Source organism: Gavialis gangeticus, unplaced genomic scaffold, assembly GCF_001723915.1.
Source record: "Gavialis gangeticus isolate Ggan-Ray unplaced genomic scaffold, GavGan_comp1, whole genome shotgun sequence".
NCBI lineage: Eukaryota > Metazoa > Chordata > Crocodylia > Gavialidae > Gavialis > Gavialis gangeticus.
Window position 1 is genome coordinate 51,006,577 of NW_017729032.1, and position 13,923 is coordinate 51,020,499.

Sequence of the window (13,923 nt, forward strand, 5' to 3'; positions counted from 1 at the left end):
ACAGGCAATTATTTTGGGCAGAGGGCCGCTTACTGAATTTCGGCAAGCCATCAAGGGCTGCACGACAGGCAGCCCAGGGCAGATTAATATTAATTTTCTAATTTATATTAGAAATGTATTTGCCCACCCCTGGCTTAGTGCCTCAAAAGTAGACAGTGTAGCTAAATGCTATAGAAACAAACCAGCATTAGCAGCATATGGGACGAAGCTTTCTGGGATATCCTACTGTTTAGACAGCAGGAAAGAAAGAGAACTAGAAAAATCACACACAACTGAGAGCACAATCGTGTGTTAGATTGTATACAATAACCACACTTCTACAGATGTTTGGAATGATTATTTCACTATTGAAAGTTTAGTTTCTACACAAGGTCCGTATTCTACCCTTTAACTTTGTCATGAGCATCAGGTCAGTTATAGATCATGGTCAAACCCAGTACACAGTAAAACATATGTGCTAAGACCTGGCTTACAAAACTTCCAGAGTCATCAAAGCAAAAAGCCTCTTCAGTACCAAGCAAAGTCACAATGATGAAACTCCTAAAACATGGACAATATATTTATTTGATTTCTATGCTGCCTTCCCCCCAAAAAGTCTCAGAACAGAATACAATAAAAATGCAGTAAAAACAATTATATAAAATAAATACTAAAACAATTCTCCAGAAAAGCCTCAAAGTTTAACCCCACCTGATAAAAGCCTGGCCAAATAGAAAGGTACTGTACACTACTTCCAAAAGATGGTAAAGCTTGGGTTCTGGTGGTTCTCAAGGGGCATTGAGTTCTGGACCTGAGGAGTGACTACTCAGAATGATTCTTCCCCATGTATTTTTCTCAAGAAAATTTGGAGCACAGAAGGTACTTGTAGAAGGTGGCTCTCAGCTGACCTTAGGGATCATGATGGAACATAAGGGAAGAGATGGTTCCTTGGGTACACAGGACCCAACCATTTAAGGCAGGGGTGTCAAACATACAACCCACAGCACCATATCATCTAGCCCCTGGTGCCAGCTATGGGTGCACTGGATGGCCCCATGTACTCGTACAGGACACTGGTTCCAGCTTGCGTTCCAGAGCAGTAGAGTGGTCACTTGCCTCTCTAGGTTGATGCAGCATAGCCCTGCAGTGGCTGGAATAGGACAGTGCCATATGTGATGCCCACTTTAGATCCAGAATGTGGAACTGTCTTTGGATCTAGTCTGGTTTACAGACCAGTCCCTTGCCACCCATCTGACCTACAGGGCCAGAACAGTTTGACACTACCAATTTAAGCCTATATAGGTCAAGATCAGCACCTTGAGTTGCACCCAGAAAGCTTCTGGAACCCAATACAGACTCTGGGGCACTAAAGTAATGCACTCAGCAACCCACCACCCCACCAGAAAACACAGATCAGTTACATATCAAGACAAGACATAATGAGAATCTCAGTAATGAACTGAAGCCTCAGATATTAGCTACCTTAATGTACTGCTGTTTCATAGCTGTGGAATAGAAACCACAAAAAGTTCTGAAAGTCTGAGAATATCCTCTTCCAGAATTTCATGGAATTTAAACTCCAACAATTTCAGCATTCAAATATACTTGTCATTTTCATGCTGATTTGTTTAGTTGCCCCCAGTAGTATCTTGTCCATCAAGAATGAACACTTTTAGGAGTTCAAAAACAAAAGTAACACTTATATTGTACTAATGAACTGTGACACAAAAGCTAAATATGTTATAGGTGCTAAGTATGCATTAGGGAATATTATTTTGACAGACTGCTCTTCTTTTAAAGATAAAAAAAAAAAATGAGGGGTTTCCTTCACTGCTTCTAATGCAGATGGTGAAGGAAAAAATATTTGCCAATAAATAGTAAGAATGGAGTGTTGTTATAGTTGTAATGGTCCAGGAAGCATAAGAGGCAAAGATTTTTTGTGATCTCTTTCAAGACCAACTGTATAGCTGGAGAAGCTACTGGACAAGTTCTCAGGAACCAAGTGCCCTTCCACACGTTTGTTCCTCAGGTCAATAAGCTAATCAACATTTTTAAATAAAGAAGTGCAAGTTCTTGCATGTGACACAATTGAGTAAACAACTCAGCATAGGGGTCATCAGCCCATGGTTCTGAGAGTTGTATGGTGTTTTGGCAGCAGAGCTTCACTCAGGTGGCAGGAAGAAGTGACAGTAACTACACCATTGCAGGGGGATTGGTGACTGCAGCAACAGCGCAGGCCAGATTGGAAGTGGCCCATATTCAGAGCTAAGCTCTATTAAAACAGCCCCTCAATGCAAAACCCTGCTGATCCCTGGCTTAGCACATGGCTGTACCCTGTATTTTTTCTCCCCATCTCATCTCCAAATATACATTTCCAACTCTATTGGATAGGTTCCATATCTTTCTCAGCTCTTTAGAGCACCCAGCACCTTATACTTGGGCAGTATAAGATAACAACAGCGTGTACTTAAACAGAACTGTGGCAAATGAAGAATCCTATTAATAGCATTTCCTCACTTGGAGTACTTGCTACATAGATGATCAAAACTCAAGAATACTTTTCACTATTAATGCTTCCCATTTACTTTTGTAATCAGTGTGGACACCAATAATACAGAAATTATTTTAGACTTAATAGGCAGTCAGCATGATAATACCTACCGTTACCAAATCAGAAAGCTAAGTTTACCATATGTTAAATTCTCTAAATTTTCCAAAACTAAAGCAGGTACTTTGCACCCCAGGTGAATGCTGATTGGCATATTTCATGAAAGTTTATCACAATATGGTACAGCATCTTTACTATAATACCGATACAGCTATTTAAAAACAAATCATTATGTAGTAAACAATAAAAACAGATTTAAAGGTAACAGTTATAGTCAAACACTGAACCCTACATGGAGGGTCAAACTAAATCCTACATGGAGGCAAAATGATTTCTGTCTTTCATATCTTTTAATTATTTTTGACATTTTGTACACACAACTGAATGTGTACTCCTCCCTGCATGCATTCAAAAATTGATGCTCCACATCACGGAAAAATTATTTTCTTCTGGTTTTGCATTGCTTTCTTAGATTTCAAATATATCCATGCCACTATATTTTGGCTGTTCTTCATATAACTAATTATTTGACCACATACTTTCACAGAGTAAGTACAAGAGGAATACATCCTTAATGCTTAGTAACTCCTTCAAGAAAATGACACAGTTCTTAGCAAATATTACACTGTAGAATACCACTGCAAAATAGGCAAGTATTATACACAAGAAGTTAAGAGCAAGATCACACAATGGGTCAGAAGAACTTAGTAACAAAACCCTGCAGGCTTGATTCCCCCCAAAAGTGCCATTCTTCCCTACCAATAACATGAAAACTCATACTGTAGTCCATCTCATACAAGTCATATTGTATGATCCAATGATCCATCCCAGCATTAAAATCTATCCACTGCCAGAAGACAACAGTGAGAGTGCTAGTCTGGGACTTGGGAGACCAGGATCCAATTCTCTGCTTCACCACAGTCTTTCTAGAAGATCTCTGGCAACCTATATAATTTAGGTGCCTAAACCCATTTGTGGATCTGCACATTAGTTTGTCTTTGCCTCAATTCAAATGGGAATGCATTTTCTTACCTTGCAAAGAATATAAAACACTCAGATAATATGGTAATAGATCCTCTATAAGAAAATAAGATACACACAAACACTATCAATACAGAAAACTGATGTACAGAAAAGCAAAAACAAGAAGCCCAATAAATACATTCAGCACCAGTAACAGAGGTTTCACTTTTAATGAGGATAGGGTGAATTTCAGGTAGAAATGTGATTAAGAGGACACCCGGTTCAACTTGTAAAATAAAACACTGTGGTAACAAGTAAAATAAATCCAGTTTGTATTAAAAAGATCCATTAAACTGAATTATGAAACTGGCTAACTGCTTCAGGATTAGAAATCATTACATACTTAACGTGCAAGTTTATAATTTTGGTCAATGAGTTGTGTTGAAAGTAGCTACAACTATTCTTCCTAAGCAAGTCGTTCTTAATCTAGTGCATTTCATTAACTTGATAGAAAATTTGCTATTACCTGCAAGACTTCACATGGATTCAATAAACAAAGAGGGACTACAGGTTTCCCTCGATTTATGCAGGTTTGATTTATGCGAATTCACTCTTATGTGATTACCCTTTTGTATCTGAAATTCATTACATGCAAGGTAAATTTGCATATACAGTATGCGATTGGCATAAGCCGATCTTATGTGATTGGCATAGGTGCGCTCTGCCCTCCCCCAAGCAGGTAAGTCTGAGTTTGTGAGTGATAGGGAGGAGTGAAGGGAGGGGAAAGGGCTGTGGGGCTGGACCCCATTCACCTACTCCTGAAGAGCCTGGTACTGCCGCTGGCCCAAGTCTGCAGCGGCTGCCAGCCCCAGCCTACTCTCGTCCGGCTACAGGTGGCTGCTCACCCTTCCTGCAGCTGCTCTGCGAGTGCCCGATGCAAACGGCTTGTAGCCTCTGTGCTGTGCCCCAAACCCCCTGGGGCTCCACTTCCCCTGGGACACTGTGCCCCAAACCCCCCAGCATGGTGCAGCCCAGAGGCTGCAAGATGGCAGTATCCACCACTCCCATGGCTGCAGCATGGGCGGGCAGCCACCTGCAGCTGGATGAGAGCAGGCTGGGGCCAGTGGCCGCTGCAGACTTGGCAGCCCCACTCACCCCACCCCAAGTGCCAGGAAGAGCCTGGTGCAGCCACCAGCCCAAGTCTGCCACAGCCACTGTCCCTGAGCCTGCAGCTGCCAGCCCCTGCTGCAGCCCTGGGAGTGGCGGACGCTGGCTGCTTGCAGACACTGGGCTCCGCCATGCTGGGGAGTTCGGGGCATGGTACCCCAGGGGAAGTGGAGCCCCAGGGAATTTGGGGCATGGTGCAGCCCACCAGCTGCAAGCAGGTGGCATCTGTCACTCCCCAGGGCTGTAACAGAGGTGGGCAGCCGGCTGCAGTGGGACGAGAGCAGGCTGGGGACGGCAGCCACTGTAGGCTACAGCGGCTGCAGCAGGCTACTCCTGGCGCTCGGGGTGGGTTGAGTGGGGCTTCCACCCGCCCCAAGAGCCATGAAGAGCCCAGTGCTACCCCTGCCGCAGCCCCAGGAACGGGAGATGCTGCCTGCTTGCAGCCACTGGGCTGTGCTGTGCCCCTCTCCCCACTGCTCCCCTAGCCCCAGCTTCACTCCTTCCCTCCCTCACTGCCCTGGGAAGACATCTTTATCTGTTTCATTGTAAACTGGGTTCGTTTTATGCAAATTTGCTTTGTGCGCCATTCCCTGGGAATGCATCTACTGCTAAATCGAGGGAAACCTGTATTCACCAACATACAATGTGGTCAAAAAAGCTGAAAGGTTCACCCAGGTGTAGGTGGTCCAGTGGGTTTGCATGGGTAAAGCAGTGCCCAAGTCTATAGCCAATGGCACACAAGGGAGCAGTAGCATACCGACAGGGAGGGCTAAGGGGGGCCATGCCCCTGGGCACTGGCTAGGGGCAGAGAGGTGAGGGGCAGGGAAGGGCACCAGCCAGGTTCTCCAGGGGGCAATTGGTCCCCCAACAGCAGTTCCGGTGAAACCAGAAGTGCTGCTGGTGTTTTTGGGCTTGGCAACTGCCCGCTGGGGGACCACCCTCACCCACGGTGATTGGCTGCGGATAGGGGGGAGGCACCAGAGACCCATGGTACATCAACTGCAAGGGAAAGTCGCAGAAAGCATCATATCTGGCTGCTTTTGACTCTGCAGCCCAGAAAAACAGCTACCCAATCCCAGCTGGGTCAACGTGAGGTGGCTTTACACACTTCACATCTGTGTAAACTCATGCTTTGGAGTCATAACCAGAGATCCATTCTTTCCATTTGCTGCGGAAAAACACAGATTTTTCTCTTCTCACAGAGAAAAAACACATGAAACAGTGGGTTTCCCACTGCAGGCTGGCAGAGTTCCAGCCTGCAAAGTGCTGCTTGGGGCTGGGGGGAGGGGAGAGACAGGAAACAGGAGGCATCATGTGCATATCGCAGTCAGGCTGGGTGGTGATGAGCAGCTCCCGCAGCTCCCTCCGGGTAACTCTATGGGAAGGTGGCGGGGCGCACAAGAGACATGGCAAGCTTGTGGGGGAGCACAGGCAACATGGTGGGGGGGAACATCCCCTCCCGCCCCAGATTTCTGTTCCCAAAGTAGGATGTGGGGCTGTAGCCAGGCCTGACCAGCTCCGGGCAGGAGCCACCTTGGGGGCCCAGTGGGCAGGATCTAGAGCAGGAGGGCGGGCTGCATAGTTATGGCTGCCAACATGAGGCACCCCCTGCCCACCTGGCAGCAGTGGGGGGCACAACTACATGGCACCATGCCTTACTCTGGTGGCCATGGTGGCACCATGATCCCTCCCATGCCGGGTCCTGCCCAGAGCTGGTCTGGCCTACCTGCAGCCCCATGCCCTGCTGAGAGTGCAGAAATCAGAAGGTCACATGCCCCTTCCCTGATGCATTGCCTTTGCCCCCTCACCCCCTCCACGCATCGCCTGTGTTCACACCGTCCCCCCAACCTTCTCCACACACTCATCCCTCTTCCTCATACACTGGAGGTGCAGGGGGCAGTGGGCCGGGAGTGAGGGGCACTGGCAGGGCCAGGGGGACACAGGCCAGGAGTGAGAGGTACTGGCAGGACCAAGGGGCTGTGACTTGGAAAGTGAGGGGCAACAGCAGGCACAGGATACCGGCCTATCCGGTCTGCTCACCATCACAAAGCAGTGGGACCTCTGTTCTGGTGAGCAAAATGGGCAGAGGAGCTCTGATTTTCCATGATAAAAAAACCAAAACCAAATGCCAACATTTACAGGTATTTAGAATTTATCTTATTATTATAACTGAGGCACTGGTAATCTTCCAAATTGCTTTAAAATTGTAAATATATTAATAAACATTGTATTCAACTCACACCTAAATATATAGTAGCATTTCACTTTAATGACAGAAAAACATGGATTTTGGGCTCTCTAATAAGAAAATTTAGGGTACCCCGCCCTTCTAATCAGAGAATTTGGGATGTTTAAACTGAAAAATCCAGAATCCATGGTAATGAACCTAGGAAGTAATAACCCCAACTCAATTATACATACAGGATGCTAAATTCTGAACTAGCTGTTACAATTCAGGAAAGAGACCTTGGAGTCACTGTAGGTATCTCACTAAGAACATCAGGTCACAAGGTGCAGCAGCAAGCAAAACACCAACAAAATGTTGGGCATCACTAAGAAGGGAATTGAAAACAAAGCAGAGAACCTTATCACGCCATTATACACACCCATAACGTGCTCACATCTTGAATACTGTAAGTAAGTCAAGAAAACAAGATTTTGGATACTTAAGTGACCCTTGTCTGTAGAGGTGCACTGATACATCGGTCCAATAGTGGATCGGTACAAATATAAAGAAAATTGTCTATAACGGATATTGGCCCCATGGGGCTGATAATTTGGCCAATAAATGCCGTGCTGTGGGCAGCCACAGTGCAACACAGAGCAGAGCTGGTAGAATGGAGAGCTGCCTCCAGCTGGTAAGTCAGAATGGGAGGGGGTGGGGAGGGAAAGGGCATGGGGGGCAGATCGATGCCCACTGTGGTGAAGGAGGGGTCAGGGGTAGGCACTGCCCAGCCAGGGCAGGAGGAGGGGGCAGTGTGCGCCCCTGGATCTGCACAATGCGGACTGCAGCTGCAGTGTGGAACCAGAGCCAGTGCTGTAAAGGGCTTTTCTTGCCAGGGGCTGGGCTTGGAGCAGGCTCCGGTGGTGCTGGGAGAAGGCTGCAGCCACCCCAAATTTTGCCGCAGCTCTGCTTCCAGCCCTGCGCCACCGCCAGCACAGCCCTGACCTTTCCCGGCACTTGGGTGGAGGTGGGGCATTCAGCTAGGGCTGCACCAGGCAGTGGTGTGGGACTGGGAGAGGAGCTATGGCAAAATCTGGGGTAGCTGCAGCCTCCTCCCAACAGCGCTGGAGCCCGCTTTGAGCCCAGCCCCCAGCAAATAAAGCTCCGCACAGTACTGGCTCCGGCTCCACCCCACAGCTGCAGCCCACGCCATGCATGATTTGGGGGCACACACGCCCCCGCCCTCCCGGGATGCAAGCAGCAGCAACAGGAACTTCCTCCACCCCATAAGCTGCACCTCTGTCCTGCGTGTCCCTCCACCTGGCTGAGCAGCACCTGCCCTAGCCCCTCCCTCACTGTGGGGGCGTTGATCTACCACCCCCTCACCCCTTCCATCACTCTGGTCCTTACCATCTGATGGCAGCTGTATCACATATCGGATCAGTATTGGCCAATATGCCTCCTTAAATATTGGCTATTGGCATCGCCCCCCAAAATCTCTATCTGTGCACCCCTGTCTGTTCTGTGCACTGAATGAGAGGCCTTGTGCAAGTTTTTCTCTCCAGTTTCTTCAGTTCCTGTTACCTTGTTTAGTTGCAATAACAGAAACATCTGAAGTTCAGAATAGAAAGATTTTCAGGCTGATTGTGTCCCATTAAGATTTTCTTGGAAATATAATGGCATTTCTATCTTTCACAAGTTTATACTGGCAACTTTACCAGAAGACATTTTAAGGAAGGAATCTGAAAAGGAAGAATGTGGCTGATCTTCCTACTAGTGCTGTTGGGATTTTCAGGAATAAGCATAGGTGAATCGCTGGAAGGAAAAAAAAATATTTGCCTAGAACAAATAATAAAATAGCCCCCTGATCATCAACATTCTAACTGAAAAAGAAAACAAAGCTAAAAGAAGAGTTATTGATATTTCTAATATTTACCAATACACCTCTTCCTAATTAGGGCCTCAATCCTGCAAAAATAATGTATGCTTAGGCAGTCCCACTGACTTCAAGGACATTACTCATTTGTGAGTGTTCACCAGTTCAGAACCCTGAACACTGGAGGCTTACCTGGCCCTTAGTTTTTAACATAAATTTTAAGATTTACTTACCGAGATACTGTAGTTTTCCCTGAACCAGGAAGGCCTCTTAAAATTAGGAGTAATTTTTGAGACCCACATAATTTTTCCTCTGGAAACTGCTGGAAAGAAAAACTGTGTTCTCCTTTGGTTTGGTAAATTGTAGTATCCTTCCAACAATCTTCTCTAGTTTCACTCAAACAATCATTCACAGGTATATCCTTGTCACTATATCCATTCCTGGAGACCTGAATATTATGGATATCAATATTACCAACATAGCTGCAATTCTGATCAGACAAAGGACGGTTCCAGTTAGCATGACTATTATTTCCATGGTAATCAGGAAACTTCTTATGAGAAGGTTGAACATCATGAGGATGAAAAGTATTTGGTTGATGTGGTGACTGCCTAATTGTTTGAAAATGTAAATGATGGCTGAATCTAGGAGGAAGAGGACCCTGAGGTACTATGAAAGATTGTGTTGACTGCCATGCAGGCCTGAACTGAGGCACTGAAAAGTTCCAGAAGTTAGAAACCTTTTCTGGTTCAGGGTAATCCTTTTGTCCATTAGAAGGATTCTCAGCTCTCCAGCCACTTGTTTGATTGCCAAAATGTTGCTCATTGTCTATTCTCCGGCTACTTGTTTCATTTTCAAGACACTGTTCATTGCCTGTTCTCTGGCTACTTTGTTCATTACTGAAACACTGCTCGTTACCATAATGTGATTGTGTGCTAGTGTACCAGATACCTTGACCACAAGATGCCTGCTTGTAATTATGTTCTTCTGTATAGTGCTCCTGAGAAGGCTGGCTTTCTTTTTCTTCTAAGTTATCTTCTAAATTATCTTTATCAGTTTCAATCTGCTGAATTTCTTCATAAAATCGGTATAATTCATCATCTATTTCTTGTTTATCACAGGAGATGGCCTTTGTTTTCTTTACCCTTTCTTCCTCAGTTCTTCTGCCAAGTAATGCGTTTTGCTCCCCTCCACCTGTGCTAAGTTCAGCACAATCCTTGGTTTTATCCTGCTTGTTCTCAGTTTTGTAAACGGGTCCAATAAATGCTTTGCTTGTACTAAATTCCTCAACTGCCACCTCACCATCACTTACTTCAAATGATTTATTGCTTTCTTCCTTCACACTAGATTCATCAAGATAATCAGTTTTAGAAGTACAATTATTTTTTGTTATCTCAGCATCATTTTTTGATACAAATGAAGGACTTGTGTTCTGGATGTTCTCTGAATCAGAAGATTTTATAAGCACAGGTTTATTATAAAGGGTTACTTCATTTGATAGCTCTAAATCAACTGTAGTTTCATTCTCCTGCTTTTGTGCTTCATGTTTGTATTGGTTATCAGAGACGGATGAAGGTATCAAATCATTGGATGTTCTCCGAGTTCCTGTTTTCTCATGAGATCCTTGGAAATCATCATCACAAAGCTTAGCATAAATCTCTTCCTTTGATTTCATTTTTTTAGAATGTGGTTCAATTGTCATTTCATCCTGACACTCCAAGGGTCTTACTTTACATTCAGCATGAAGCATCTTAAAGAAAGAAAAACATAAATATTAACAGTATGTAAATCTTTACACAATAACATGCAGAAACAGAACCATATCTAAGAAAACTCCCCAAATAAGGAAATTAAGGTTAAGCTTAAATTAAATCACCTTTTTCAGTACAGTTGTAATAAAAATATATTACTGTAGAGTTTTTTGGTACTAGCAATTAACTGTCTGTGGTAAGCTATTTTTAACAGTGAATTTAGTTTTGAAGAATAAACCAGTAATTCTGAAAACTGGAGTTTTTAAGTTATCCACAGAACAGGTTCATTGTAGACATCAGCAGTGCAATCTTAATAACAACAATCTGTCCGATTTTCTTCTATAGGGATCAGTCCTAACAATTGCATAGTCAAGTTTCCACGTTCAATTTACTGGAGATTTTGGTTAAGACTTACAATTGAACTAACACTTAGAGTCATAGTGGGAACACTTGCATGTGGAGGGAACTGCTGAGACTCAGTGGTGCTCTAACTTCCATAGTGACTAAGACTAATCCATAGGCTGGATCCCATGGGCAAGGCTGGTCAAGAAGCAAGATCCAGAATGGGGTCAATGCATGGTGTCAGACCGTGTGATCCAACATGCTGGCCCAGCCCCATGTACCAGATCCAGCTGCAATGCAACCCCACGCACCAGATCCAGTCATGGAATGACCCCATAACATGGCAAATGGGGCTATGTCAAATTTACTGGCAGAGGAGCAGCAGCAGCATTAAATACCATGGCTCTGGAAGCCCCAAAGAGCTTAGAAACCAAGAAAACAGACGGGCACACAGAGGGAGCAAAAGGAAGCAATAAGACACCGTGTCTTGGCACATAAGCATCTCCAAATCATGCTACTATCAATCCTCAGTGTCAACCAGTTATGTGAGTATTAAGTTACCATAGGGCTGTCTAACTGTCAGCTTGCAAGCTGCATATAGCCGGTGAGTAGTTAAACTGCAGACCCTGGGCTCCCACCCAACCAGCATTCCCCCCAGTGCTACAATTGCAGCAGCTACCAGGGGCTCCATATTACAACCCCGCCCCAGCCAATGGTTTCCCCTCCCTGCCCTTGCCCCTGCCCCCATCCCAAGAAATGGAAAACAGCATGGCTCAGCTTTCAGTGCCAAGGAAGCCTGTAGTCTGGGCTGCCTGAATTGTGTGGTAGCTTGCAGAAGCTTGCAGCTGGGGAACTAAGGGTGAGTCCAGGTTCCTGGGTGCTTGGTGCAGTACCAAGGGCCTGGGGAACAATAGCAAGAGGTGCCCCAAACAGGAGGGAGGCATGGAGAGCAGCAGTGGGTGGGCATTTAGCAGAGCAGAGATGCTGGGAACACCGGCACAGGAGTGTGTAGCACCACAGATATTTTCACGCAATATTGTATCTTAAATAGCTTGGAAATCAACACTTCTAAATCCAAGGGACTGGTTTTTAGAAATGAAAGGAGGAACCTAGTTTAGTTTTTACAGAAAAAGAAACGAGAGGTGGTATCTTCACGTAAACACTTTGGAATCTATTTTACTAGACTTGGAATAAACATACTGAAAAAAGTAAGCACAAAAGCAAACCAAGCTTCAGGTGGAGTTTTATCCTTTTACAATAAAACCAGTAGAAGGTCAATACTGGCAGCACTAAACACCTACAGATCTAAGGCAGAGTCTATTACATTGTACAGAGCGCAACTATGGTGTGCTGACCCTATGGTGTGGTTCATTCAAAAATAGAAAAAACTTTTAATTACTTTCTAAGGCGGCTTTTCACTCTATCACATTCTACATGAGGAGGACTCATGCCACCTGAAACAGGGCTGCTTAATGTGAACACTTTAAGAACTCTAAATTATAGGATAAAAAAAATCAAAATGTATATTCCTACCAGATACCCTAAGAAGTACATTTTAGAAATCTCTCCGAATAAGCCCTTAATGGGACGGTTAAGTAACATGCATGCTCTTCTCCAGACAAATGGCCTGGTAAACACACTGACAGTTGTGGGATGGGAGTAAGAGGGCTGGCTTTTTTTTTTAAGCCTTCCTCAGAGGCACTGGGTGTTGGCTGCAGCCAAGGCTGGAGATGTTGACTGGGCTGTGCCAATGCTCCTGCTAGAACTTGAAGCTGAAAGAGGCTCCTATCTAGAGGCTCTTGCTCCTCCACTCAGTGTCACACCAATCCCTGCACTGGGGCCAGGAAGGAATTTGATGCCAGTCAGACTGGTACAGATTTCAGGGGGCTTTGCCTTCATCTGTCACAGGGGCCATGGCCCCTGCCTGGGATCTCTTGAGGCACATTAGCAAACTTCATAAAAACAGGACGGCGGCTACTGTGGTCCCCCTGCTTTACCTGCAGCAGGTTCGGGTGTTGTCTTAGGTGGCACATGGCTCGCCCACATTTTTACAGAGGGCCTAGACTAGGGGAAGGTTTGGTCGGGGCTGCTCCGGCCTCACGCGGGGCCTGCACTAGCCGGGCCCCTGCCAGCCCCGGGGTCTCTCCGAAGCGCCGCCCGGCGCCTAGCCCAAACAAGGGAATTTCATCCCCACTCCCAGGGGAGGAGGCCGCTGTCTGGGGGCATCGCAGCCCGCTCACGGGCCCCAGGCAGCCCCGAGGCCTGACAGGGGCAGCAACGAGTCCACAGCAGGCGGGGGCTGTGGCTCGGTCCCCCTCCCCACCGGCACCTCAGATGGGCTGGGCGGAGCCCCGGTCCCTGCAGGACAAAGCATCCCTCTCGGAGGTCAGAGGCCGCGGAGTGGAACCAACCTCAGGGCACAAACACCAGCCGTCACCGGCGCCGCCGCCACCCGGGCCCCGCGCGCTCCCGGCACCGGGGAGGGGAGGCCCCAAGCCGCCCCGCTCTCAAGATGGCGCCACCTCTCCCCGCCCCGCGCCTCTGGCGCCGGCGTCCGCACAGCTTCCAACTACAACTCCCAGAACCCCTCGCGGCAGAGCGGAGGCTGCTGGGAAGGGGTGGGGTGCTGTGCCTCATAATAGAGGAGTTGAAGGGAGTGGGGTAATGAGAAGTTTCCAGTTGAGAGGTCCTGGACAGTGCGCTTCCGTCTGTATGAGGCAGGGGTTTCTTAACTTGGGATGTTTAACTGGGGAGGTGTGGAGCTAGACAAGCTTTCGCGCTCGGGGCAGGCTTGGGCTGGTCAGGGAGCCAGGCGGGCTGAGGGAAGATCACGGTCTATTGTCCAGGCAGAGATAAGTTTGAATGGCGTCGTGTAGTAGAGGGCGCACCCCTGTGCAATGCACTGTGGAGAAGACCCCCTACCAGTCTTGTCATTAGCTTCTCAGTGGCCAGCTTCCAGTGGGAGGATTTTGGTTACATGCCTAGTTTATGCAAATGCTGCGTTCCTCAGTAGTTTGCTCCTGCGGCTGTTGGCTAAGGGCAAGGGAGACTCCTGGGCAGCTGACCCCACCAG

The 13,923-nt window shown here is 46.7% G+C and overlaps 1 protein-coding gene across 4 annotated transcripts in view; it reads right to left on the reverse strand.

The window, feature by feature from the left end:
• N4BP2L2 (NEDD4 binding protein 2 like 2) overlaps positions 1-13,373 on the reverse strand; it is a 118,139-nt gene extending 104,766 nt beyond the window's left edge. For all 4 annotated transcript variants that reach the window (XM_019524515.1, XM_019524517.1, XM_019524516.1 and 1 more), the window contains exons 1-2: positions 13,262-13,373; positions 8,991-10,507 (exon numbers count right to left, since the gene is read on the reverse strand). In XM_019524515.1, the coding sequence (XP_019380060.1) occupies positions 8,991-10,507 (1,517 nt within the window). In that variant the 5' untranslated portion in view covers positions 13,262-13,373. The remainder of the gene's footprint in view (positions 1-8,990; positions 10,508-13,261) is intronic.
• Between the last annotated feature and the right edge of the window lie 550 nt (positions 13,374-13,923).